This window comes from Saccopteryx leptura, chromosome 9 (assembly GCF_036850995.1).
Source record: "Saccopteryx leptura isolate mSacLep1 chromosome 9, mSacLep1_pri_phased_curated, whole genome shotgun sequence".
NCBI lineage: Eukaryota > Metazoa > Chordata > Mammalia > Chiroptera > Emballonuridae > Saccopteryx > Saccopteryx leptura.
Genome location: NC_089511.1, coordinates 69,234,728 through 69,260,894, shown reverse-complemented (window position 1 = coordinate 69,260,894; position 26,167 = coordinate 69,234,728). Strand labels below are relative to the sequence as shown.

The window sequence follows — 26,167 nt, the reverse complement described above, 5'->3', positions numbered from 1 at the left end:
TAGAGGCTTACAAAATTAAGGGCTCACATATCTTTAAATGTAGGTGTGTTAGACTAATTGCTTGACTTTGTATCTGAGAACTGTTAGTTGCTCTGTATACCAAGTAAAATATTAACTTTCTGATTATTTTTTTCAACCACAAGAAGTAAAGCAGGTTACCAACAAGTTTGAGAACCTGCAGGAACAGCTTGCAAGGAAAATGAAGCTTCCTATTTTCATAGCAGATGCGTTCACAGCAAAAGCATTTCGTGGGAACCCTGCTGCTGTTTGTCTCCTAGAAAATGTAAGTATCGTTTTAGAAATGCAGTGCCTGGAATTCTAAGTTCCTGTACAACCAAATATTTCTTAAAAACAAAACAAAACAGACCTAACAGTGTTTTTTTGTTTGTTTTTTGTCAAGTGGTATCGGTAATGTTTGTGCCTGCAAGTTGATTTTGGTGAGAATTACACTTACATGCTTAAGTCTAGAGAAATGAAGATTCATATAGAGAGGGACTTGAGCTCCCTTTGGTCATCAGGTTTTTCACCAAATGTGGAGGAGAATACAATTAGATGAGTGTTATCTGACTGGACATGGCTGATAGGACATTTAGCATGAAAGATTCAAACTGGGTATTTTTAATCTCACCTATAATTCATACAATTAGAAATTCTTTTCAGGATGAAGAAAATGAGTAATTTTGCAAAGAATTAAGTAGAAAGAGACAGAATCAAGCTCTAAAATAGGAAGAACTTACTTTGCTGAAAATCTCATTTTAAAAAATGACTTTTTGATTATGATAAGTACTAACCAAATAGTTACATATTCCTTGACCTTAAGTGCTTTGTGTTAGCCCCTGGGTATTAGGAAACAAGCCAAGGTTCCCTTCCACTCAGAGCAGTTAGTGCAAGGGTATATGTAAAAATTACTTTTGAAACACGGTACAAAATTCATGATCTTAGATAAGTTGGGTAAGGTGTGTGTTGGGGCACTTGTGTGCCGTGAGTCTCAGCCTGGCCTGCACAGTAGAATCACCGAAGGAGCTTTAAAACTTCTGCGCCCAGGCCACATCCCAAGCCAATGACAGCAGACTCTCTGGGGGCGGCGTCCGGGCGGCACTGTTCGTTCCTCTCCCTCTGTGATGCTAGCGTGCAATCAAGATAGAGAATGGCGGAGGTTTTCCTGAGATAGGTGAGTATTGCTTTCTCAGATGGAGCAGCAAAATGGTGATGAAGAGTTCAAAAGTCCTCAGCTCACTTTAATGATGCAGTCATTCTGCAACCTTGCAGCTGGCATTTTTCCAACCACCACAAAATGCAGAAAGAAAGTAATAAAATTAATAGGCGTTATCAAGTAACACAAGAATTTGCAAGGATTAGCCAAGAAATAATTAACAACCAGATTCTAAATTGTGAACTTTGTTTAGAAACCATATTGGCAAATACAACTTCACCTCAAGGAATTATGAAATTGACTAAAGCTGCTTGTCAAGAGTCTTATAATATATTTGCCCATGTCTCCATATGTAACATCCTTGAAGAGTTTTGTAAATAGTTTTGAGTGATTTATATACTCAATTTTCTTTTGTTGTTGTTGTTGTTTTGTTTTTACTGGCAGGATCAACCAGGGATATATTCTTAATTTTCACCAGATGATGAGGATTAGCATTAGTCCTCAATTTATTCCTTTTATCTCCAGTCAACAGACTTAAGGATCTCTTTCTCTCTTTACTTATCTACCTACCTACCTACTTACCTATCTCTATCTCTCTCTATACCTCTCCATTAAAATATATTTTACATGTTATTTATATATTGGAAAACTAGGAAATAAAGTTTTAAGCAAGGAACTTAACATAATTCAAAGCAATATGCTTCAGTATAAATGGAAGAAAGAAAAAAGATGAGGAAGTCCATGACTCCGTAACATTTTCTAAAGAGTCTCCCAATTTGCTTCTTCTGGGCCTTGGACCTATGAGATCAGCTGATTTGATGACCTGTCAGGGACAACTGAATAGATATCTAAAGATTAGTTTGCTAGTTTTCTTTTCTGTGGACATGAGAATCCTGTCCTCCTGAAGGCTAACTTAGCACTTTCCCCAATTCATAATTAATAAAAATTATAAAGGAAGTATAAGCTGTTTTCTACCCTTGGATTCTCTTACCTGTGGCTGGAGACAGTGAACATCTGAAACACCTAGAGAGAACACGAATAAACTCAAGAAAATATTAAAGACAAATAAGTGCTAACCCTTATAATGCTGATCACAGTTCAGGTGTCTAGTCTGTATTAAACTGTTCTACAAATATTTATCGACATCCACCATAAGCCAGGCTCTGGCCTAAGGATAAAGGTACAAAGATTAGTTAGTCTGTCTGCCCCTGAGGTGTTCAAAAGTGCCAGGTACAAAGGGGACTCGGAGAACAATGCCGAATTTTATGGAGGAGAAAATACTTCAGATTTTAAGTGCAGAACTTTAAAGGAATATCCTTTTTGTTTTGTTTAACATTATTTAAAATTTGACCAAGATGAGACTAATCACAGAAAAACTTGGTGGGCAGACTAAAGACTAGGTCGTTGCTTTTTGATAAAAGACTGCTGGAAGGAAAGAAACAAATTCTGAGTAACAGAGTTCCAAGAGCTTTTTATAATATTCTAAAGTTTTGTTTTTCTTTAAAGACAAGTCCATCTTTAACCTTCTCACACAGGTGCTTTTAACACTGCACATTAGGTGAAAACAAAGACAGACTGAGGGATAAATGGAACATATATTTGAGTAAAATATTTAAAATCTTAAAAAATTGATGGTGTCTTGCCTGACCTATGGTGGTACAGTGGTTAAAAGTGTTGACCTGGAACACTGAGGTTGCCAGTTCGAAACCCTGGGCTTACTTGGTCAAGGCTCATATGGGCAGAGGCAGATTAAGGTCGGTTGAGGCCCTGGGTGCAAAAGAAAATATTGAGCCCCTTAAAAAAAAGAGAGAGACAGGGAAAATAAAAATACATGTTAACCATATTTTTAAATAAATAAAACATATTATGTACTATTAATGTTAAAATTGCACATATGAAATCAAACTTGGTGTCATTAGAAAAAAGTGTAAAGTTGGGGTTTTACAGGGCCCTTCAGAAGTCGAGGCCCAGGGCGTGCACCCAGTGCGCCTGTGGTTAAATCCACCTCTGCATATAGGAATTGATGCTTCCTGTTCCTACCACACTTCTCTCTCTCTCTCCTCTCTAAACAATGAATAAATAAAAAAATCTTTAAAAAAAAGAAGACAAAAGAATTGATGGTGTCTCTAAATGTGAAATGGTTCAGCAATAAAGACCATGTAGAGCCCTGGCCTGATAGCTCAGTTGGTTAGAGCATCGTCTTGATAGGAAAAGCCTGTCAGTTCAATCCCTGCTCACATACAGGAACAGAGCAATGTTCCTGTCTCTCTCTCTCCCTTGCTCTTTCTGTAAAATCAATAATGATAATAATAATAAAAGACCATGTAGACACATGGAAAATGTATGGAAACAATATAAAAAATGATATGGAAACATTATGACAGCTGAGTAAGAAACTACAGGGACTCATGGCCAGCTATTGAAATAGGTCACAGGGCTGTGATAGTGCTGAGAGGTGATATTTTATTTTTCTGTAAACCAGCCTTAATATTTAGTGAAAATAACAACAGGGGTAGGGAGTCCATATTTCTTCTTCTTCTTTGTTTTTAAAGATTTTACTGATTGACTTTAGAGAGAGGAGAGAGAGAGAAGTGTATGTGTGTGGGCGGGGAAGTGCAGGAAGCGGTAACTCATACTACTAGTTGCTTCTCGTATGTGCCTTGACCGGGCCAACCCGGGGTTTCAAACTGGCGACCTTGGCAATCCAGGTCAGTGCTTCATCCACTGCGCCACCACAGGTTAGGCCTATATTCTTCTTCATATTTTAACAAAGCCTCAAAATTTTTGTTTTTTTGTTTTTTGTTGTTGTTGGTGGTGTGTATTGTGTAGAATGTGGTTTCTTCCCTTTTTAGTACAAGGTTACTTAACTGCAGCACTGCTGACATTTTGGACTGGTTAGTTCTTTGTTGCAGGAGGTGTCATGTGCCCTATAAGATATTTACCAGATGACAGTATCCCCCACTTCTCCCTCCGTCATGGTGATCAAAATTGCCCCCGTTTGAGATCCGTTGCATCAGAGGATACCTTTCCTAAAAGAGGTTTATTCCTGAGTTTTTCTGTTAAAATTATCCTTAAAAATACTATGTTATGTGCCCAGTATATACACTTATTCCAATTCAGCTAGCATCTACTAGCTGTTTAAAATAATTATTCTTTTAAACACCAATAATCATTTCCAGTGACAGCAAGGACTGGCTTCACACTTTTTCTTTCTTTCTTTCTTTCTTTCTTTCTTTCTTTCTTTCTTTCTTTCTTTCTTTCTTTCTTTCTTTCTTTCTTTCTTTCTTTCTTTCTTTCTTTCTTTCTTTCTTTCTTTCTTTCTTTCTTTCTTTCTTTCTTTCTTTCTTTCTTCTTTTTTTTTTTTTTTTGTATTTTTCTGAAGCTGGAAACGGGGAGAGACAGTCAGACAGACACCCGCATGCGACCCACCGGGATCCACCCGGCACGCCCACCAGGGGGCCACGCTCCGCCCACCAGGGGGCAATGCTCTGCCCCTCCGGGGTGTCACTCTGCCGCGACCAGAGCCACTCCAGCGCCTGGGGCAGAGACCAAGGAGCCATCCCCAGCGCCCGGGCCATCTTTGCTCCAATGGAGTCCTGGCTGCGGGAGGGGAAGAGAGACAGAGAGGAAGGAGAGGGGGAGGGGTGGAGAAGCAGATGGGCGCTTCTCCTGTGTGCCCTGGCCGGGAATCAAACCCAGGACTTCTGTACGCCAGGCTGACCCTCTACCACTGAGCCAACTGGCCAGGGCTCTTTTTTTTTTTTACAGGGACAGAGAGAGAGTCAGAGAGAGGGATAGACAGGGACAGACAGACAGGTACGGAAAGAGATGAGAAGCATCAATCATCAGTTTTTCGTTGCGAGTTTTTAGTTGTTCATTGATTGCTTTCTCATATGTGCCTTGACCGTGGGCCTTCAGCAGACTGAGTAACCCCTTGCTGGAGCCAGTGACCTAGGGTCCAAGCTGGTGAGCTTTTACTCAAACCAGATGAGCCTGCGTCTAAGCTGGCGACCTTGGGGTCTCAAACCTGGGTCCTCTGCATCCTAGTCTGACACTCTATCCACTGTGCCACCGTGCCACTGCCTGGTCAGGCTGGCTTTTTTTTTTCCTTTACAGGAACAGAGAGAGAGATAGATAGGGACAGACAGACAGGAAGGGAGAGAGATAAGAAGCAGCAATCATCAGTTTTTCATTGCAACACCTTAGTTGTTCATTGATTGCTTTCTCATATGTGCCTTGACTGTGGGCCTTCAGCAGACCGAGTAACCCCTTGCTCGAGCCAGCAACCTTGGGTCCAAGCTGATGAGCTTTTTTTTTTTTTTTTTTTTTTTTGTTCAAGCCAGATGAGCCCGCACTCAAGCTGGCAACCTCAGGGTCTCGAGCCTGGGTCCTTCCGCATCCCAGTCCAATGCTCTATCCACTGCGCCACCGCCTGGTCAGGCTGGCTTCACACTTTTAAAGAGGAATGCTTAGTGTTAGTTTCTGAACTATTTGCTTTCTAATTTTAAATTTAGAGTATACCCCAAACCACTTTATAGCTTAGTAGGTTTTGTATTTAAGGAAAGAAAAGAGGTGTATAGCAATACTACGTTCAGCTCATGCTTCAACTCATGTTGCAAAGCCTGTGGTGCCCTGGCCATCTCCCAACCTGATGGCCTTGGGGGCTCATGGGCTGTGACCTCACTCAGTCAGAGGCTCCCGCCGTCTCAACCTCAAATCTTACTTTTATGCACAGAAAAAGGGATTGAGGGTACAGAGAAGATTCTTCTAGGACACCGAAGGGTTTCCCTTTGCCCAGCGTCTGCAGAAAGAGCCCAGTGCAAAGGAAGAGGAGCTGTTAATGTAGGAATTTCTACTTCCCAAGTATCCTAACTGGCTTCTAAAATACAATCCTCAGCTTTGGGAGCAGTGACTTCAGACAAATTCAGCCCAATACTGTGCTAATTGCTTTTCATATATTATCTCGTTCCGTACTCGCAACAACTCTATGAGTAGGTCTTATTACTATCCCCATTTTACAGACAGGGAAACAGGGAGAGGAAGGCCAAGCACTTTGCCAGAGATCACACACTCCTAAGTGGCTGACTTGAGGATCCCACCCCAGGTCTGCCTGGCTGTGGAGTCTGTGCTTTTTTTTTTTTTTTTTTTTGTATTTTTCTGAAGCTGGAAATGGGGAGGCAGTCAGACTCCCGCATGTGCCCGACCGGGATCCTGGCATGCCCGCTAGGGGGCGACGCTCTACCACTGAGCCAACCGGCCAGGGCCGGAGTCTGTGCTTTTAACCACTATACTCATTATTAGACTACAAGTTCCCCTCTTTTGTGTGCTCCCACAAGCACCCTTTTTTTCCCAGTGGGTAACAAGCATCATTCTTGTAATTCACTCAATATCTATCTGTCTTCCTCATTAGACTGCACATTGTATATGACCTTAGATCCATTCTGATTTGTTCCAACACACCTGGCCTAGCACAGGGAGGCTCTAAATAAATACAATATCTGTTGAGTGAAAGTAAAGATGTAATCAATTAAATTATGGCAAACTGTCTGAAGAGTTCTACTATAGTTAACCCACAGTTACTGGTCTTATGTCCTCCTGGGTGGGGCGGGGTGGGTGGGGGAGGGAAAGTGAGTGAGTTCTGGGTGCTGTGGTGGAGCTGGAGAGACCGGGTGTCCCATAAGAACCGTTCAGAACTGAAGATGGCTCACAGTTTGAGTACTGCATTGCGCGGACAGAACCTCACAGGAAGAAACCCAACTGCCTCAGAAGGAATCTTATCTCTTCCTGGATGATTGGGGACTTTCTACATCCAACCGCTTTTCCTTTGCTGGAATCTATCTGCAGCAGAGGGACTGCTTAACAAAGACTTGAGAGCAAGACTGTTGTGTTTGGGCTGTAATATTTCTAAACTGCCACAAGATGGGAGTATTTTAAAACTTTACTCTGATTTTCTGATCATTGATTTTTTTTTTATGAGCCTTATGGTGATAGAAACTGTGTCTGATGCGATATGTACATTAGAACTAATAAACGAACAAACAAACAAATAAATAATTATGGTTTTGGTTTTGCTGTTGGAAATTTGACTTGTGACCTTGCCAAAGAGAAATGAAAATTAAAGCAAGAGAGAATTAGAAGCTATTGGTTTGTAACTGTTATGTTCTACATTTGAAAATAAGCTTGTAGTGTAAAATGGAAAAATTATTGAAACCGAAATTCAGTATTTTAAATGAATGCAGCCTCCTTCTTTTGTTTTGAAAGTTCTCAAATTTGAACCAATAATAGCCTTCTCATGATTCACTGTTATCTTGACCCATGGATCCAATGTAGAAGTTCAGCTGCTTATGGTGCAGATTGAGGGCTGCTACTATCAAACTTTCTGCATTATGTCTGGTCCCTCGGGCAAATAGCGAGTGCATTTTTAGTGTCCTGGGACAGAAACTGGTTACAGAAATTCCATTTGCAATTGGTGTAATAGACCAACGTAGGGAGAATTAAAGAGTTGATGGTCAGTAAAGTATATGTTCTAGCTGATGTGCAAAACAGCCTATTTGCAAGGTAATTTATTACCAGTAGATGATGACCTTGGCTACAATGTGGGATGCTTTAATGCATTCAGTGACTCTTGTAAAGGGTGAGGAAAGCAACAGATAAAAGAAAGGAAGGACCAGCCTGACCAGGTGGTGGTGCAATGGATAGAGCGTTGGACTGGAATGCGGAGGACCCAGGTTCGAAATCCCGAGGTTGCTGGCTTGAGCTCAGGCCCATCTGGCTTGAGCACGGGTTCACTATCTTTGGTGTGGGATCATAGATGTGACCCCATGGTCCCTAGCTTGAGCCCAAAGGTCTCTGGCTTGAAGCCAAAAGTCACTGACTTGAGCAAGGGGTCACTCACTCTGCTGTAGCCCCCTCAGTCAAGGCACATATGAGAAAGCAATCAATGAACAACTAAGGAGCTGCAACGAAGAGTTGATGCTTCTCATCTCTCTCCCTTCTTGTCTGTCCCTATCTATCGCTCTCTCTGACTCTGTCTCTGTAAAAAAATTAAAAAAAAAGAAAAAAAGAAAGGCAGGACGAGGACAGGGAGAGTCTGGCCAGATGGGGGAGGAAGGGGTGGCGGGCACTGCACACTCCTGCAGCCACAGAGGCAGGCCCAGGCAGACCAGCACGGGCTCTTATGTCACCCTTCACTCAGCATCGAGCCCTGTGATCGCAGATTCAGCGGGAGGAGATTAAATGGCTCTCAGTTTCTCTCAGGTATTGTATGCACAGGCATGTAGACCAATTTCCACAGAGAACATTCTGCTGGCCATGGCAAGTGCTTTAGTTCAATTTGAACAGTGTTGACCTGTTGGCTGGGATGCCCTGACCGCCACCCACCTTCCTCTACCCAGGGGGCTTCTCCCTCCCCAGGCCAACAGGTGTCCACAGGTGCTCACTTCACTTCATTCCTAGCATCCTAATCCTTTTCCCCTCAGCTCACAGAATCTTAGAGTCAAAGATTTAACAGGAGAACAGATGTGAGATCAAGTAACTTGCCCCAGTCATCATGCCTCTTTGTCCACGTTTTCCTGTCCAACTCACCAAAATTTGCCCTTTTTCTAAGTCCACTTCAAGACCTCATCTTTAAAGGCCTAGTGTATTTATTGTCAAAATCAATGTTGCTCAATTACATACTGTACACAACTATGCATCTTAAATACATATGTATCCTCTGCTGTTGCTCACTGTTCCTTTCTGTGTCTGCCTTTTTTTTTTTTTTTACAGAGAGAGAGAGAGAGTCAGAGAGAGGGATAGACAAGGACAGACAGACAGGAACGGAGAGATGAGAAGCATCAATCATTAGTTTTTTGTTGCGTGTTGCGACACCTTAGTTGTTCATTGGTTGCTTTCTCATATGTGCCTTGACTGTGGGCCTTCAGCAGACCGAGTAACCCCTTGCTGGAGCCAGCGACCTTGGGTCCAAGCTGGTGAGCTTTGCTCAAACCAGATGAGCCCGCGCTCAAGCTGTCGACCTCGGGGTCTCGAACCTGGGTTCTCGACATCCTGGTCCTACGCTCTATCCACTGCGCCACCACCTGGTCAGGCAGCCTTTTTTTAATTGAGAGCTGGGGAGGCAGAGAGACAGACTCCTGAATGTGCCCCACCAGGATCCATTTAGCAAGCCCTCTACCTTGTGATGCTCTGTCCATCTGGGGACACTGCTCTGTTGCTCAGGAACTGAGCTATTTTAGCACCTGAAGCATGCCATGGAACCATCTTCAGCACCTGGGGCCAACTTTGCTCCAATGGATCTTTGGCTGTGGGAGGGGAAGAGAGAGAGAGGAGGAGGAGGGGAGGGGTGGAGAAGCAGATGGTCACTTCTCCGGTGTGCTTTGACCAGGAATTGAACCCAGGACTTCCACATGCTGGGCTGACGCTCTACTGCTGAGCCAACTGGCCAGGGCCTTCTGTGTCCGTCTTTTACACCAGGGCTTCTCAAATGTTAATCTGCACGCGGATCATCTGGGGATCTGGTTAACATGGAGATTCTGCTTCAGAAGACCTGTGGTGGGGTCTGAAACTGCGTTTCTAACAGATTCCCTCAGCAGTGGTGCTGATGCTGCTGGCCCATCACAGTACTCAGTGATTGCTGCTCTCTCTCAGAAACATTGCGAGAGTCCATTTGATCTGATAGACATTGGTTTTCCTGTCTGCAGAGTGTTAAAGGGATAACAACAGTTTGTCATGGTTATGGGGAGGCAGTGTAGGGCGGCAGGTTAAAGCACGGGCCAACATTTATGTCTTACTATGTGTTGGGCACTGTGATGAGCATTTTATATGCATTACTGGATTTAATTTTTTTGAAACAAAAACATTAAATAAAAAAATAAAACCAATTTGCCTGACCTGTGGTGGTGCAGTGGATAAAGTGTTGATCTGGAAATGCTGAGTCCGCCAGTTCAAAACCCTGGGCTTGCCTGGTCAAGGCACATATGGGAGTTGATGCTTCCAGCTCCTCCCCCCTTCTCTCTCTCTCTCTCTCTCCTCTCTCTCTCTCCTCTCTAAAATGAATAAAAAATATATAATAAAGAAATAAAGCCAATTTTTTATGTTTGTGTATTCAGAAAATAAATTACCAATTTCTTAAGTGATTTCTCTTTCTAAAGAAGTACAGAGCTTTTATAAGATTCTTTTTTAAAGAGAGAGTAGGGGAGATACAGAGACAGACTCCCACATGCTTCCCGATCAGGACCCACCTGGCAAACCCCTGTCTGGGGCTGATTCTCTGCTCATCTGGGGCCATGCTCGCAACTGAGCTATTTTTAGCACCTAGGTGGAGGCTCAATGGAGCCATCTTCAGTGCTTGGGGCTGACATGCTCGAATCAATTGAGCCATGGCTGCATGAGAGGAAGAGAGAGAGAGAAGAGGGGAAACGGGGGGGGGGAGAGCAAATGGTCACTTCTCTTGTGTGCCCTGACTGGGAAAGGAACCTAGGACTTCCACACAACAGGTCAATGCTCTGCCACTGAGTCAACTGGCCAGGGAAGAGTGTCTACAGATTTTGAATATAGTTCTCCTTTAAGAAAAGCTTAGTAAATCCTTTGCTAGGGCTTTTTGTTTGTTTGTTTGTTATATTTTTTGTGAGAGAGAAAGAGAGAGGAAGGAGGAGAGGGAAAGACAGACAGGGAGAGAGATGAGAAGCATCAAGGCGCAGTTTCAGCACTTTAGTTGTTCACTGATTGCTTTCTCATATGTGCCTTGACTGGGGGGGCGCCAGTCGAGCCAGTGACACCTTGCTTAAGCCAGCAACCTTGGGTTTCAAGCCAGAGACCTTTGGGCTCAAGTCAGTGACCATGGAGTCATGTGTATGATCCCACTCATGCTCAAGCCGTTGACCCCACACTCAAGCCAGATAAGCCCTTACTCAAGCCGGTGACCTTGGGGTTTCGAACCTGGGTCCTCAGTGTCCCAGGTTGATGCTCTATCCACTGTGCCACCGTGTGGTTAGGTCCCTTGCTAGGACTTTTACATCAGCTGATAGTTTAAAAATCATGACTGATTTTTTAAAGTGAGAGTAGGGGAGATACAGAGACAGACTCCCACATGCACGGGCCAACATTTTTACAATAACCACTGTTTTATGCCTTATATAAGTATATGAAAAATGTTTCAAAAGAATTTGAAACAACTAAAAACAAAGTGTGCTTAAATGCATAACTCAGGTTAGTGAATTATGAATTTATTAGTATAAAGTTCTTATTCTTCTTTCTGGGGTTCAGGAGCTCGAGAATATTAAGTTTGGCCAAAGCAAAAATTCATTTGTCTTTTTAAAATTTTTTTAGCGTGCGAGAGAGAGAAATAGGAAGGGAGAGAAATGAGAAGCATCAATTCATAGTTGCAGCACTTTAGTTGTTCATTGATTGCTTTCTCTGGGTTTTGAACCTGAGTCCTCAGCATCCGAGGTGGATGCTCTATCCACTGTGCCACCACCTGGTCAGGCAAAAAATTAATTTGTCTTTAGAATTCAAAATCTACCTAGTAAGTATTGTGTTGACTAAAGATTTATTTTTATTCTCAAAAGGAAAACATATTTCTGACCCATTTTTTTCCTTGAGTGAAGAGGAATGTATGTGTACAAATACATATATGTATGTGTGTATCTTCACAATAATTCTTTGACGTATGTACTATTATTCTCATTTTAAAGGTGTGGAAACTGAGGCTCTATGAGAGTAAATAACCTGCCTACTCTTGCACTGCCACAAGGGGCTGATCCAGACACAAATCCAATGCTATCTGTTTCCAAAGCCAATATTAATTTTAACATTTTATTTTGAAAAATTAATAACCTACAAAAAATTTTTTTTAACTCTTAAAAATTAATTTTAGGTATTTAAAAAAAAGTTTCAAGAATGGTACAATAAATATCCATATACATTTCCTCTAGATTCACTGGTTGTTACCATTTGCAAAGCCCACATTCTTAATCATTTTACCATTTATTAGGCATATCGTGATCTTAGGATATTCTACAATTTCTGTTTAATTTCTGCTTCTGTAAGTGGATAAAATATCTATACTGAGGGTTTAAAAACTGAAGATTGGAGCTGGTCGGTTGCTCAGTGGATAGAGTGTTGGCCCAGTGTATGGATATCCCGAGTTCGATTCCTGGTCAGGGCACACAAGAGAAACCACCATCTGCTTCTCTTCCCCTCCCTCTCTCCCTTCTCTCTCTCTTCCTCTCCCACAGCCCAGATGAGGGTCGCCAGGTAGATCCTGGTTGGGGCACATACAGGAGTCTGTCTCACTATCTCCCCTCCCCTCACTTAAAAAGCAAAGAAAACAAAAAACCCAGAAGATTAAGTGAATAATGTATTTATTTTTTCAGCAAATGCTTATTGAGCCCTTACCATCCGGGGGTGAATACAAGGCGTAGTGCTAAGCCAAGATAAAGCAAAATAGCACAGTCCGTGCCCTCTTACAGCCGAGTCAGAGGCGGGGAGGACAGGCAGAAAAGGGCACACTAAGGAACTTCCGGGGGTCTAAGCACTGAGGAGACAGGGCCTTTGGACACAGCAGTCAGGAAGGCATCTGGCAGGAAGTGACCTCTGGCCAGAGGCCTGACCCATGAAAGGGGCATGCAAAAATGGGGACAGAGTAGTCCAGGCTGCCTAGAGTGAGTGCCAGACATCTCTTTACCCAACCAGAAAGAGAGATTGTGAAGTTTCCATTTGCAGAGATTGTTTTTAGAAGAGAGCACATGCTCTCAGATAGACTAAGCAATCATCTCGGAGGAGAGGCCAGGCCCATAGACTTTTCAGAGTCTGTCTTAGCTTTGTACATCTACAGCTCTTCGTACAGTGCTCGAGCATGGATTTCTGAAAAACAATCTTTATAAAAGTGTCTGAATTCCTTAGCAATTATTTCCTTTTAAGCATGTGAGTTTTAATATTAATAAACTGTGTTCTTAACTAATGGCAGTTGCTGATTTATGTTTCTGGAGTCTCAATAACCTTTTGTTTCTAATTTAGAAATTGGATGAAGACATGCATCAAAAAATCGCACGGGAAATGAACCTCTCAGAAACTGCTTTTATCCGAAAACTGCAACCAACTGACAACTTTACACAAAGTAAACAAGCATTTTTCAAAACCATCTTGAATGATACCAGAAGCTGCTTTTCTGGTGGGGGAGTGATATTTAAAGGGCATGCCGACTTGCTTTTTGCATGCAGACAGGAGAGAGAGGGAGAGATTCGGATTTGACTTTCAATTAATCTGGGGAAGTGGGGCTGGTTAATTTGAATGTTTCTGCCCCCGATCTAGGACCAGGGAGTCCTAGGATGCATGCTTACAGTTCACTCCTCCTTTCGCAAGTTTCAGCAATTAGATATTTAGAAAAGGGTAAGAAAGTGAAAAGTTTGCCACTAATTTGTATGGGAATGTTCTTGTCTCTCTTTGGTTTCTCTTTCTCTGAAGGTTCCTGCTTTGGACTAAGGTGGTTTACCCCAGCGAGTGAGGTCCCCCTCTGTGGCCACGCTACCCTGGCTTCTGCAGCGGTGCTGTTTCATAAAATAAGTACATAATGTGTTTTTTTGTTTTGTTTTTAAGAAAATGAACCTATCACTTAGCAAATATATTTTTAAATTTCCGTACTCTTTCCAACGAACCAAGTGACCAGTATAAGACGTTGCAGAGTTTATTTTATGCAATATATTACCCAGGAACAAAAACAGCAACTTAAAGAACTTTGGCTTTTCTGAGTATGTCCAGGCGTGTTGGAGAGCGATGGGCGTGGTTCCCTAGAATGCCATTTTACTTTAACTAGGAAGTCTCTGGTCTCTGTGGAGGGGAGCTCACAAGGCAGAACAGATGTCACACATGACAGCAGGGAACAAAAGGCACACTTTGCCCCCAAGATATCCCCGTCCACATTGAAATTCATCTTACAACAAGAATTTCTTTACTCTGAATTTTAAAGATTCATGCGCCCAACTTACATACATTTACCTTGTGAGGACAGGATGCAGCACCTTGATCCCACCAGCTCTCCTCTAAGCTGCATTTAGTACAATAAAGACCAGGGCTTCGTGGGAATGGGGCAGAGGAGAGAGGCTTGGAAACGAACTAAAATTGGAGCAGGGTGCAGCCACGAACAAGTATAGACAACAAATGGAGTTAAACAAGGAAATAGAAGGACAATATGACAGAGGTCAACTGTCAGAAGTGGGAAGTAGAAAGGGGGTTCTTTGGGGAATGACTTCAGATGGGGATAGTAAGGGCAGGTGTTACAGAGCACATCCCAACAGGACGCAGGTTCTGTGACATCTGCATGCTGGCAGGACTGGGGGGCAGTGCTCCTGGGATCAGTTTTGGTAGGGGAGTAAAGAAAGGGATGAACAGAGGGAGAAGTTAAACTGTAAAGTGGTAACAACAAAGTAAGGCCTAGGCCAAATCCACAGGAAGTCTGACCCTGTGAAGATCCTTCAAGCAGTGTAGGTCTGAATAGAAGCAGAGGTTCAGGCCTCAATCCCTCCACCCCCACCCCGCCCCCGACCAGTCACCAATGCCCGCCCAGAAAAGCAGTGAGAATTTGGTTAAAGTAGCTCTGAAGTAGCTCTGTTCAGCCAAAGGCAAGTGCCCCAGCAGTACTTAGCTGAGTACTCAGTCAGCAGCTGGGCCAGGGCTGGGTGAAGGGTGAGACCACCCAGGTCTCAGGTTCCGCCTGAGCGGGGGTGGCTCCTTAAATGTGTCTCCACACCTTCTTGCCTCACCTAGTGCTGGCCCTGAGATGGAGGTGTGAGACTCAGAGCAACAGCATCCACTAGAGAAGGGCGCCTTCAGGCTCAGGAATAGGAGGCTGTCTGTGCAAAGAGCTAGAGTGGAAGGCAGAGCGTTCCTGGCTGAGGCAGCAGCGCCTGCAAAGCCCAGAGGCACAGTCTGTACGACCAGAGCGGGACTGGCAGGAGAGGACACCGAGAGTTAAGCCAAGGCACCTCTAGAATGTGATCCATTATGCATTTAAAAAAGATAATTTTGGTTTCAGTGGAGTGGAGAATAGAATGAAGGCAAGCAATCATGAAATAGTGTTTAGGAACTCAAGTCTTGAAAAATAGGTTTTACTGACCTTGGATTTGAAAACCTCACATTGGCTGGTATGAGGCTGAGGCTTGTAATGATAACCCCCAGACCCCCCAGGCTGTTTTCTTTCTTTCTTTTTTCTTTTTTTTTAGCAAGAGAGAGAGAGAGAGAGAGACAGACAGATAGACAGTCAGGAAGGGAGATAGATGAGAAGCATCAACTCTTCGTTATGGAACCTTAGTTGTTCATTGATTGCTTCTCATATGTGCCTTGACTGGGGGGCTCCAGCCAAGTCAGTGACCCCTTGCTCAAGCCAGCAAGCTTGGGCTCAAGCCAGCGACCTTGGGGTCATGTCTATGATCCTACGCTCAAGCTGGTGACCTTGGGGTTTCCAACCTGGGTCTTCACCATCCCAGGCCGACACTCTATCCAATGCACCACTGCCTGGTAAGGCCCCCCCTCACCCAGACTGGTTCTAAGGTTAGAGAAGATAAGGTATGAAGAAGTGCTTTGTAGATAATAATGTCTTACATCAATTATAATGAGAAAATTAAACTTTGGGTTTCAGAATATATATACTTACTTACTTTTATTAATTTTAGAGAGAAGAGAGAAAGAGGAAAGAAAAGGGGGGGAGGAGGATGAAGCATCAACTCCCATATGTGCCTTGATCAGGCAAGCCCAAGGTTTCGAACTGGTGACCTTAGCGTGCCAGGTTGACACTTTATCCACTGTGCCACCACAGGCCAGGCTTTTTTATTATTTATTTTTTTATTAATTTTAGAGAGAGAGAGAGAGGGAGGTTTCTATAAATTTTATACTCAGTGAAAGTTAATAAGCAATACCAAATTTCTTCACCTTTGAGATATGGTTAAGTTTTACAGAAATATTAGGGGAGCAAAAAAATTATGTCACAAATCTTTGTTGTCATTAAAAATGTTGTATACATTGAAGTCAGATAAGTGACTCATGTTGTATGAGTTGACAGAGGGAGGGCTGATAACATATCAGCATTTATAGTCCCATTTTTTTTTTTTGAGAGAGAAAGAGAGAGAGGCAGAAAGAGAGAGTGCAATCTTTAATTCCAAATTTTTGTATAGCTTGGTTTAGTAAAGATTTGTTCAAGTCAGATTATTGTTCATAACTTGTATGATCTAGTTGTCATCCCCTTGGGATATTTTAGACTAGTAGAGCTTATAATTCTATAGTTATTGTAGGTTGATATTTAAAATTTTTTTTAATGCTTATTTTATTGATTTTAGCGAGAGAAGAAAGAGAGAGAGAGAGAGAAAGAGAGAGAGAGAGAGGAACACTGATCTGTTCCTGTCTGTGCCCTGACTGGTATCAAACAACATCTGTGCTTCAGGACGATGCTCTAAGCAACTGAGTTATCCAGCCAAGGCCGTAGGTTGGTATTTTAAAATCACATTAGAAAACATAGCATCTGGCCCTGGCTGATTGGCTCAGTGGTAGTGTCAGCCTGGCATGTGGATGTCCTGGGTTCAATTCCTGGTCAAGACACACAGGAGAAGCACCCATCTGCTTCTCCATCCCTCCTCCTCTTGTTTCTCTCTCTCTCTCTCTTCCTGTCCTGAAACCAAGGCTCAATTGGAGAGAGTTGGCCTTGGGTGCTAAGGATGGCTCCATGGCTTCTGCCTCAGGTGCTAAGAAGAGCTCGGTTGCTGAGCAATGAAGCAATGTCCCAGTTGGATAGAGCACTGTCCCCTAGTTGGCTTGCCAGATGGATCCCGGTTGGGTCAGGGTACAGGTGGGAGTCTGTCTCTCTGCTTCCCCTCCTCTCACTGAATTAAAAAACAACAACAAGAAAACAAGAAAACATAGCATCCCTATGAGGTAGGCTTAATTATTACTCTATTTTTTTAGTATAGATTTAATTATTACCCCCTTTTATTGATGAGGACATTAAGATTTAAAGAAGTTAAATGATTTGCTCAAGGGTACAGCCAGGAAGCAGTAAGGATCTGGAATTTGAATGCTTGCAGTATGGTGCCAAGTTTAATCAGTCATGTTCTTGGTTCTCCAGTTAGAATCCAGTGAGGGTTTCCCCAGGGCAGACCCCAGCGAACCACACCTGGGCACCCCAGCAAGAAAGGACAGCTCTGCCAGAGAACCCGAGACGACACAGTGGTGACTGAAACAAACCTGCAAAAACACAGAACGAAGTTTATCTTCCTATTTCTTGATTCCTTTTCAAACAGTTTTCTGATTGAACAAATAAGATTTTTTTTTTTTTGCCAGAAAATGTGAATAGCACTCTGACCTTTGTCACACTGAGTGGGGAACTAAAGGCCAGAAAAGCAGAGGACGGTATTGTCCTGGACTTGCCTCTTTATCCAGCCCACCCCCAGGTCAGCTCTTTCTAATTAATAAATTGTGTACAAGTGACACAGCTTGCCTGTTTTACAACGGTTCTGTCTTTTTCCCCATCTAGGACTTCCATGAAGTAAAGGACTTGATAAAGGTTAGTGAAAAGAATCCTGAGCTCAATCCTGAGCTCATGTAATTTGAACAGTTGCTATTGTTTAAACACAAAGATTCAGTACCATTTGATCCCAAAAGATAGGCCTGCTACCATTATTAATGTTCCAATCTAAGCTTGGATGAATAGTGAACAGTGTATTTGAGATTTTGTTTTATTTATTTATTTATTTATTTATTATTATTATTATTTTTTGTATTTTTCTGAAGCTGGAAACGGGGAGAGACAGTCAGACAGACTCCCGCATGCGCCCGACTGGGATCCACCTGGCACGCCCACCAGGGGGTGATGCTCTGCCCCTCCGGGGGGTCGCTCTGCCATGACCAGAGCCACTCTAGCGCCTGGGGCAGAGGCCAAGGAGCCATCCCCAGCGCCCGGGCCATCTTTGCTTCAATGGAGCCTTGGCTGCGGGAGGGGAAGAGAGAGACAGAGAGGAAGAAGGGGGGGGGTGGAGAAGCAAATGGGCTCTTCTCCTATGTACCCTGGTCGGGAATTGAACCCGGGTCCCCCACAGGCCAGGCTGATGCTCTACCGCTGAGCCAACCGGCCAGGGCCTGATTTTTTTTTTTTAACAACATTGACAGAGACAGAGAGAGGGACAGATAGGGACAGACAGACAGGAAGGGAGAGAGATGAGAAGCATCAATTCTTCGTTGAGGCACCTTAGTTGTTTATTGATTGCTTTCTCATATGTGCCTTGATGGGGGGGGGATACAGCAGACCAAGTGACCCCTTGTTCAAACCAGTGATCTTGGTTGGGCTCAAGCTGGTGAGCTTTGCTCAAACCAGATGAGCTCGCACTCAAGCTGGCGACCTCAAGGTCTCGAACCTGGGTCTCCCGCATCCCAGTCTGACGCTCTATCCACTGCACCACACCTGGTTAGGCTTCCCTACTCTTCATTGTCAATATTAGCTTCCATGGTAGAGTGGGGAGAACTGCTTTGAGCATGTTGACAGGAAAATAGAAACTATTCAGAGTTCTTTTTATCTTGCTCATGGTAGAAAGAACTTTGCCTGACCCCTCTGAGCCTCAGGGTCAGCATCTGTAAAACGGTAATGACAAAGGGTTATTTATCACGAGTGTTGTCATTTTGTGTTCCTAGAAACTGGCAATAAGGTTCCCAGCTGAGAATTAAATGTTCAAATCACATAAGAATCCACAAAGAGAAGGGCTAGATGACCCTTCAGAGAGACTGAAAGGTCCTGGAGAGCAGATGGGATCCAGCTACTGGTGTTCTCATTTCTAGAGAGAGGGACACTGGTTAGCTATGGTCACAGAGACAGACAGCCCAGGCACCACCCAAGGCAGGGGGCGAGGAAGTCTTGGCCTTGGGACCTGATGCATTTCAGTCCCTAAATAGAGTTAGAAAACCTGAAACCACCTAATGGCTGCCAGACAACTACTATATTATCACCATTGTCATCTGCTCTGTTGGCAGCCAGTGGTAGTGCTTGTAGGGTCTTTTGTCCCCTTATTATCTCCTTTAGCACCCCAGGCCAACAAACAAGCCAAACAGTGTTACTGGAAATGAACAAGCTTACAGTGTGTGCAGTCTTATGAGATTTTTTTTTTTTTTTACAGGGACAGAGAGAGAGATAGATAGGGACAGACAGACAGGAACAGAGAGAGATGAGAAGCATCAATCATCAGTTTTTCCTTGTGACACCTTAGTTGTTCATTGATTGCTTTCTCATATGTGCCTTGACTGCGGGCCTTCAGCAGACCAAGTAACCCCTTGCTTGAGCCAGCGACCTTGGGTTCAAGCTGGTGAGCTTAGCTCAAACCAGATGAGCCTGCGCTCAAGCTGGAGACCTCGGGGTCTCGAATCTGGGTTCTCCACATCCCAGTCCGATGCTCTATCCACTGCGCCACTGCCTGGACAGGCTGTGCAGTCTTACATAAAGGGTAAATCAAGATGTCTTTTTTTTTTTTTTAAATAATTTTATTTTTTTTAATGGGACGACAAAGACATCTTTAGAAAATGTTACTGTTATTGATCTGTAGCATAGCATATAAACTAAGGGAAAAGAGTGCTTGCCAAGCAAAGCAGTATTAAGATGAGTCCTCTAGTCTGTAAGTCTGATCAAACTGCCAGACCCAAGTCCTTGTCATGTAAAATGTTCTAGTTATTGCTGCAGGAACTTCACATATATTATTTTATTTAATCTCCACAACAACTCTAAGAGGTGGGCATGGGGCTCCCCTCATCTCAAAAGACAGTAGACAGGAGTGATTCAAAATGCTGATTCCAAGGCTCCTCAGACATGGGTCAAATGGTGTGTGTGTGTGCACATCTGACTCTGGCCTCTCTAAGTCTTTCTTCTGATCTGTGGGGAAAATACCCATTTGAAAGAGCTGTGTGTTTAGGCATGTATTAACACCTGTGAGTAATGTCTGCCTTTGGCTCTATGTGAGGGATCAAGGACTTGACCCAGGGCACATTCCTGAAAAGGTTTTGGTCTGTCTTCACAGACTGCCATAGGTGACACGCTGGTCCAGGACATCTGCTATTCTCCAGACACCCGAAAGCTCCTTGTTCGACTCAGTGATACTTATGACAGGTGAGCAAGATTTTTGGCCTTGTCAGCACTTTGGAGGGGGCCAAGCACCCAGATTTATACCTCTGGCTTGGTCTGGTTGTGCTGTGTTCAGTAAAGCATGATTTGATGCAGCCAGAAGGTTTTGTTCTCAGGAAAATATTCCACTTGTTCTTCCCTCCTATCCTCCTGATCTCTTGGGCAAGCCACACCCTGTAGTGGGTGGTCTGTGGGTATAGTGGGTGATTTGTCCTAATCCATCCCCTTTATGAACAAGGTCGTTTCTGGAGAACCTGAAAGTGAACACACAGAATTTGCTGCAAGTAGAGAACACAGGAAAGGTGAGGGGACTCATTCTCACCCTCAAAGGAGAGCCTGATGGGCAGAACCAAGCATTTGACTTTTACTCCAGATATTTTGCACCATGGGTTGGTGTGGCAGAAGACCCTGTAACAGGTACTTTTTGACTTGAGTCCTGGGGAGGGTTATACAAGGGAGGGGGAGGGTAACAAATAGCAGTTTAAGTGCCCTTCATGTGACCTTTTGGGTGGCTTGGATTTTTGAGCTACTATTGTTTCCCTATCTCCCTTCCCTCATCCCTTTACTGACATCTCATGTGAAAAGCAAAGAATTAAAGAAGCGGTACAGCCCTGGCCAGTGGATAGAGTGTGGGTGTGGCGTATGGACATCCTGGGTTTGATTCCCGGTCAGGGCACACAGGAGAAGTGACCATCTGCTTCTCCCCGCCCTCCCTTTCCTATCTCTCTTCTCTCCTTCTTCCCCTCCTGTAGCCAGTGGCTCGATTGGTTCAAGTGTGGCCTGGGGACTGAGGATAGCTCTGTTAGAGCACATGAGCCTCAGGCACTAAAAATAGCTTGGTAATCTAGCATAGACCCTAGATGGGTTTGCCGGGTGGATCTGTGGTCAGGCTGCATGCAGGAGTCTGCCTCACAACCACTCCTCCTCTCACCTGAAAAAAAGAAAAAGAAGCAGTACATGCCTGACCAGGTGGTGGTTCTGTGGATAGAGCATCCAACTGGGATGCTGAGGACCCAGGTTCGAAGCCCTGAGGTCACCAGCTTGAGCACGGGCTCACCAGCTTGAGCGCTGGGTTGCAGGCTTGAGGGTGGGATCATAGACATGACCCCATAATCTCTGGTTTGAGCCCAAAGGTTGCTGGCTTGAGGCCAAAGTCTCTGGCTTGAGCAAGGGGTCACTGGCTCAGCTGGAGCCCCCCGGTCGAGGCACAGATGAGAAAGCAAATCAATGAGCAACTAAGGTGCTGCAACTACAAGTTGATGCTTATCTCTTCCTTCTTATCTGTCTGTCTTTCTCGCTAAAACAAAGAAAAGAAAAAAAAGCAGCAGTACAGCAGGGTTACATCGTAGTGTTAGACAGCCTGGGTTTGCATCCTAGCTTCCTAGCTGTTGATCTTGGGCAAATGGCTTAACTTTTAAAAGTTTCCATTCTCTCATCTATAAAATATAGGGTTATGTAAACCCAATTCGAGTTAAGTACTTAGCACAGTGCCTGACCCATGATAAGTGCCCGATAACTATTAGATGTTTTAATAATAACCATGAAAATGGCTACCTGAGCAAACGCTTCCAGATCTGCCATTTGTAAAATTCAGGGACTGATGTCTTTTGTCCTTTTCAGTGACCATCCTGCATGATTATTGACATCTAGATTTTGTTTGAAGGATAAACTCCTGGCCTTCAAGTGGGAAACAGGGATAACAATAATGTTTCTTTCTTTCTTTTTTTTTTAGATTTTATTTATTCATTTTAGAGGGGGGGAGAGAGAGAGAGAGAGAGAGAGAGAGAGAGAGAGAGAGAAGGGGGAGGGAGGAGCAGAAAGCATCAACTCCCATATGTGCCTTGACCAGGCAAACCCAGGGTTTTGAACCGGCAACCTCAGCGTTTCCAGGTTGATGCTTTATCCATTGCGCCACCACAGGTCAGGCCACAATCATGTTTCTTTTCCTCCCCTCCACCTTTCCCCAAACTACCTCCAAAGTAGGATGAGTTTGGGAACAGGGTATTCAAGATCTTCTAGCAGCCAGAAGCAGAGGTATGAGATCCAGGATGGGCAAGAATGGAAACCATCCTACTTTCATCCTCTTGAGAAGAATGGGCTGAGCAGCAGAAGAGGGCAAGGCCTGACAGAGGAGGCTGGCGGACGGGGCGGGGCCTGACAGAGGAGGCTGGCGGACGGGGCGGGGCCTGACAGAGGAGGCTGGCGGACGGGGCGGGGCCTGACAGAGGAGGCTGGCGGATGGGGCGGGGCCTGACAGAGGAGGCTGGCGGATGGGGCGGGGCCTGACAGAGGAGGCTGGCGGACGGGGCGGGGCCTGACAGAGGAGGCTGGCGGATGGGGCGGGGCCTGACAGAGGAGGCTGGCAGACGGGGCGGGGCCCGGGAAGAGGGAGGCTGGGCAGACACTCCCAGCTCCTGTTCTGGTCAGAATGAGGGGCTCAGATGGTTTCAGAACCTTGACTTAGTTACTGTCTGGGAACAAAACATGTGAAATGCAAAGCTCAGAAAGCAAGCGCTTTTAAAGACTCAGGAAAATGCCCAAATGACTTCCACACAGTCCAATTCAACCCCTCCCCCATGGAAAAGTTCTGAGTGGATTTATCCATGCACAGCTGCTTTATAAAGATTTTAATTGGCACAGAGTGCAAATTTTTTCCCCTTGGAATAATGACTTTTTAGAGTGGAAAAGTCTTTGCACAGTGATGACCATCCATCGCAGTTTGCTTCAGACTGAGGGATTTTTCAGCATATAGGACCTTCAGTGCTCAACCCGGGCCAATCTCAGGCAAACTGGGATAGTTGGTCACACTATGTGGACCTCCCATAACCTTCAGTAAATCTTCCTGAAGGAGGGGCCTTTTCCAACCCTATATCTTTTCTCCTCTAAAGTTTTTCTCACAGTTATTACTTTACAGTTTGTTTCTTCATTTTACTACCGAGTCTCTGATCTAAACCTAGGGTACAATCATGTGAAAAAATACCTCACTGAGAGAAAGTTCTTTTGCCACCAAGAGTCTGGGAATATGAGCTTGGTGGAAAACTTGACATTTTGGCAGAGTTCCCACCTTTCCTTTCATGTGCGTCCTAGTAATAAGCAGATATTTCTCCTTGAAAGATGTAGATTTATATGAAGGACTGAACTGTAGGCAGGACAAGAATTAAAACTTGCAGTTTAATACAGCCTTCAGAAAGTGTAAATCAGGGGTCCCCAAACTTTTTACACAGGGGGCCAGTTCACTGTCCCTCAGACCGTTGGAGGGCCGGACTATAAAAAAAAACTATGAACAAATCCCTATGCACACTGCACATATCTTATTTTAAAGTAAAAAAACAAAACGGAAACAAATACAATATTTAAAATAAAGAACAAGTAAATTTAAATCAACAAACTGACCATTATTTCAATGGGAACTATGCTCCTCTCACTGACCACCAATGAAAGAGGTGCCCCTTCCGGAAGTACGGCGGGGGCCGGATAAATGGCCTCAGGGGGCCGCATGTGGCCTGCGTGCTGTAGTTTGGGGACCCCTGGTGTAACATGCCTGACCAGGCGGTGGTGCAGTGGATAGAGCATCAGCCTGGATGCTGAGGACTCAGGTTTGAAACCCCGAGGTTGCCAGCTTGGGTGCAGGCCCATCAGCTTGAGTGTGGGATCATAGATATGACCCCATGGTCGCTGGCTTGAACCCAAAGGTTTCTGGCTTGAAGCTCAAGGTAGCTGGCTTGAGCAAAGGGTCACTTGCTCTGCTGTAGCCTCCTGGTCAAAGGAACATATGAGAAAGCAATCAATGAACAACTAAGACGCTACAAAAAATAATTGATGCTTCTTATTTCTCCCTTCTAGCCTGTGTGCCCCTGTCTCTCTCTTCTTTCTCTCTCTCTCACTTAAAAAAAAAAAGTGTAAAATAGCAAGTGCATCATTTGGAGGAGCTTATCCATAAATGCTAAGTCCTCCTTTCTGTCTCCATTCATAATTTCACACTCTGCTGTAGCCCTGACAACATAATGAGGAAGTCAAGGTTTGGTCAAACTGGATAGTTGATTGCAATTGCTTATAATTTACCACAAAGTCACCCTAGTTTGCTTTGTGATTGTATCATAACTTTTCATTTCCTTTGAGGGTCTGCACATACTGTTCTCAGCAGCTACTGGTCCCAGCAACTGGGGAAGAAAGATATGCACGGTAGGACAGCTCTTTTTCAATAAAAAAGAATTGCCTAAGCTTAAGCTAGTATTCCTTCTCCTAAGTACTATCCACCTGAAGATATAATAAAATGTTATGTATCACCCACGTGAAAATGAAAGGCTTTTAAATTCCTTCACCCTGAACCCTCAAAATATCCTCTAGCCCAGGGGTCGGGAACCTATGGCTCTTTTTCATCTGGCTCGCAGACAAATATTTAATAAAAAAAATAATGTTAAAAAATATAAAACATTCTCATGTATTACAATCCATTCATTTCCTACCACTCATGTTCATGGTTGCGGGTGGCTGGAGCCAATCACAGCTGTCCTCCGGGACAACACCAAATTTTTATTGGATAATGCGTAATGTACACAGTCGTTGTATGGCTCTCACGGAATTACATTTTAAAATATGTGGCGTTCATGGCTCTCTCAGCCAAAATGGTTCCCGACCCCCTGCTCTAGCCCAAACATCTGCAGGTTTTCTTTCATTAAAGCCTGTTACACGGGTCTTTCGGACTCTGAGTGATTCTATCTCTTCTATCTTTGTCCCACCCAACACACAGACACACTCCTAGTACAATAAGTGCCCAATTAACTAGCTATGTAACTTTGGCCCAGATAATTTACTTATGGTGTGACAGTTTTGACTGAATGATCAGTAAGCTTTCTTACTCCTCTTGCTAGTCATGGGACTGAATCAAACAAATTGCTTTTGAACCAAATCCCCTGGTGATTAATATATTGCTCAGGGGCAGAGAAAATAAATTTCAGACAGTGGAGGCTACACAGCCCTAATAATCAAAATAGGAGTCTGGCCCTAAAGGGTTAAAGGTCTTACTTAGTGGGAGGGTAGGCTTGTATGAGGATGATTTGGGGATAGGAGGGTAGCTGATCTTTCTTAGGTAAGACTAGTTATTCCCCTAAGCACTGAGCTCCAGGAAGGCTAAGGCTGTGCCATCTGATACATGTGGCTGCTTGATAACCGCTAGTGAATGAACTGCCTTTGTCTTCCTCAGATCTGGAGAGATGGGGCCTTCTTAGGAGGGCCAAGACCACGCTCTTTGTCTTCTTAGACATCTAGTTCGTGTGTCTGTCTTCTCACATGTCCTTGCTTACTCCTAGAGAGAGCAGGGCAGAAGCTATGGTTGGGGTGTGTCTGGGACATTACAGGAGGCGAGAGAGGAAGTAGCTCAGGGAGGGAAGACGTGGAGCTGGGTGATTTTGGATTGAATTCATCTGTGACCCCTCAGTCTTCAAACAACCAGGTTGGCTGGGTAGTAACATGGACAGGTGAAGAAATTTATTCTTTAAATTGACCTCGGAGGATTCTAGAGCTTGTAATAAGAGGTGTCTCACTATGTTCTGTTAATTAAAAAGGGTGTAAACAATCTTAATTCGTCATTCATTTTGTTTTCTTCAGCCTTTCAGTGTTCCTGCCGAGGAGGAGAGCTGGAGATTTCACTGCGTTCCGATGGACGAGTTGACATCAGGGGAGGCGCTGCGATTGTTTTAGAGGGCACGCTGACAGCCTAGAGATGGGTGTGCTGAGATGCTGCCTTCCTGAACGCTGTTTTCATAAAGAGAAACGTAAGGGGCTGCCTTTAGCAAACTTGAATAGCAGTCTACTTAATTCTCATGTTAGAAATAAAAAAAAATAATAAAGACATATTGATGAAGATTTAATAA

General features: G+C 44.0%; 1 protein-coding gene across 2 annotated transcripts; it reads left to right on the top strand.

The window, feature by feature from the left end:
• The first annotated feature begins 143 nt into the window (after positions 1 to 143).
• PBLD (phenazine biosynthesis like protein domain containing) lies at positions 144 to 26,167 on the top strand. 2 transcript variants are annotated; one of them, XM_066348980.1, is made up of 9 exons: positions 144 to 283; positions 13,169 to 13,268; positions 13,616 to 13,714; positions 17,477 to 17,586; positions 17,670 to 17,699; positions 20,191 to 20,279; positions 20,533 to 20,711; positions 24,414 to 24,476; positions 25,902 to 26,167. In XM_066348980.1, the coding sequence occupies exons 1-9, from the start codon at positions 200 to 202 to the stop codon at positions 26,012 to 26,014; spliced, it is 867 nt and encodes a 288-aa protein (XP_066205077.1). In that variant the 5' UTR covers positions 144 to 199; the 3' UTR covers positions 26,015 to 26,167. The 2 variants fall into 2 exon arrangements, with proteins under 2 accessions (XP_066205077.1, XP_066205078.1); XM_066348981.1 differs by lacking the exon at positions 24,414 to 24,476.

Coding starts and splice junctions, on each gene's coding strand:
- PBLD (XM_066348980.1), top strand. CDS start 200: ATGAAGCTTCCTATTTTCATAGCAGATGCGTTCACAGCAAAAGCATTT. Junction 13,269..13,615: donor AACTGACAACTTTACACAAA/GTAAACAAGCAT, acceptor CTTTCTCTGAAG/GTTCCTGCTTTGGACTAAGG. Junction 20,280..20,532: donor CTCAGTGATACTTATGACAG/GTGAGCAAGATT, acceptor TTTATGAACAAG/GTCGTTTCTGGAGAACCTGA.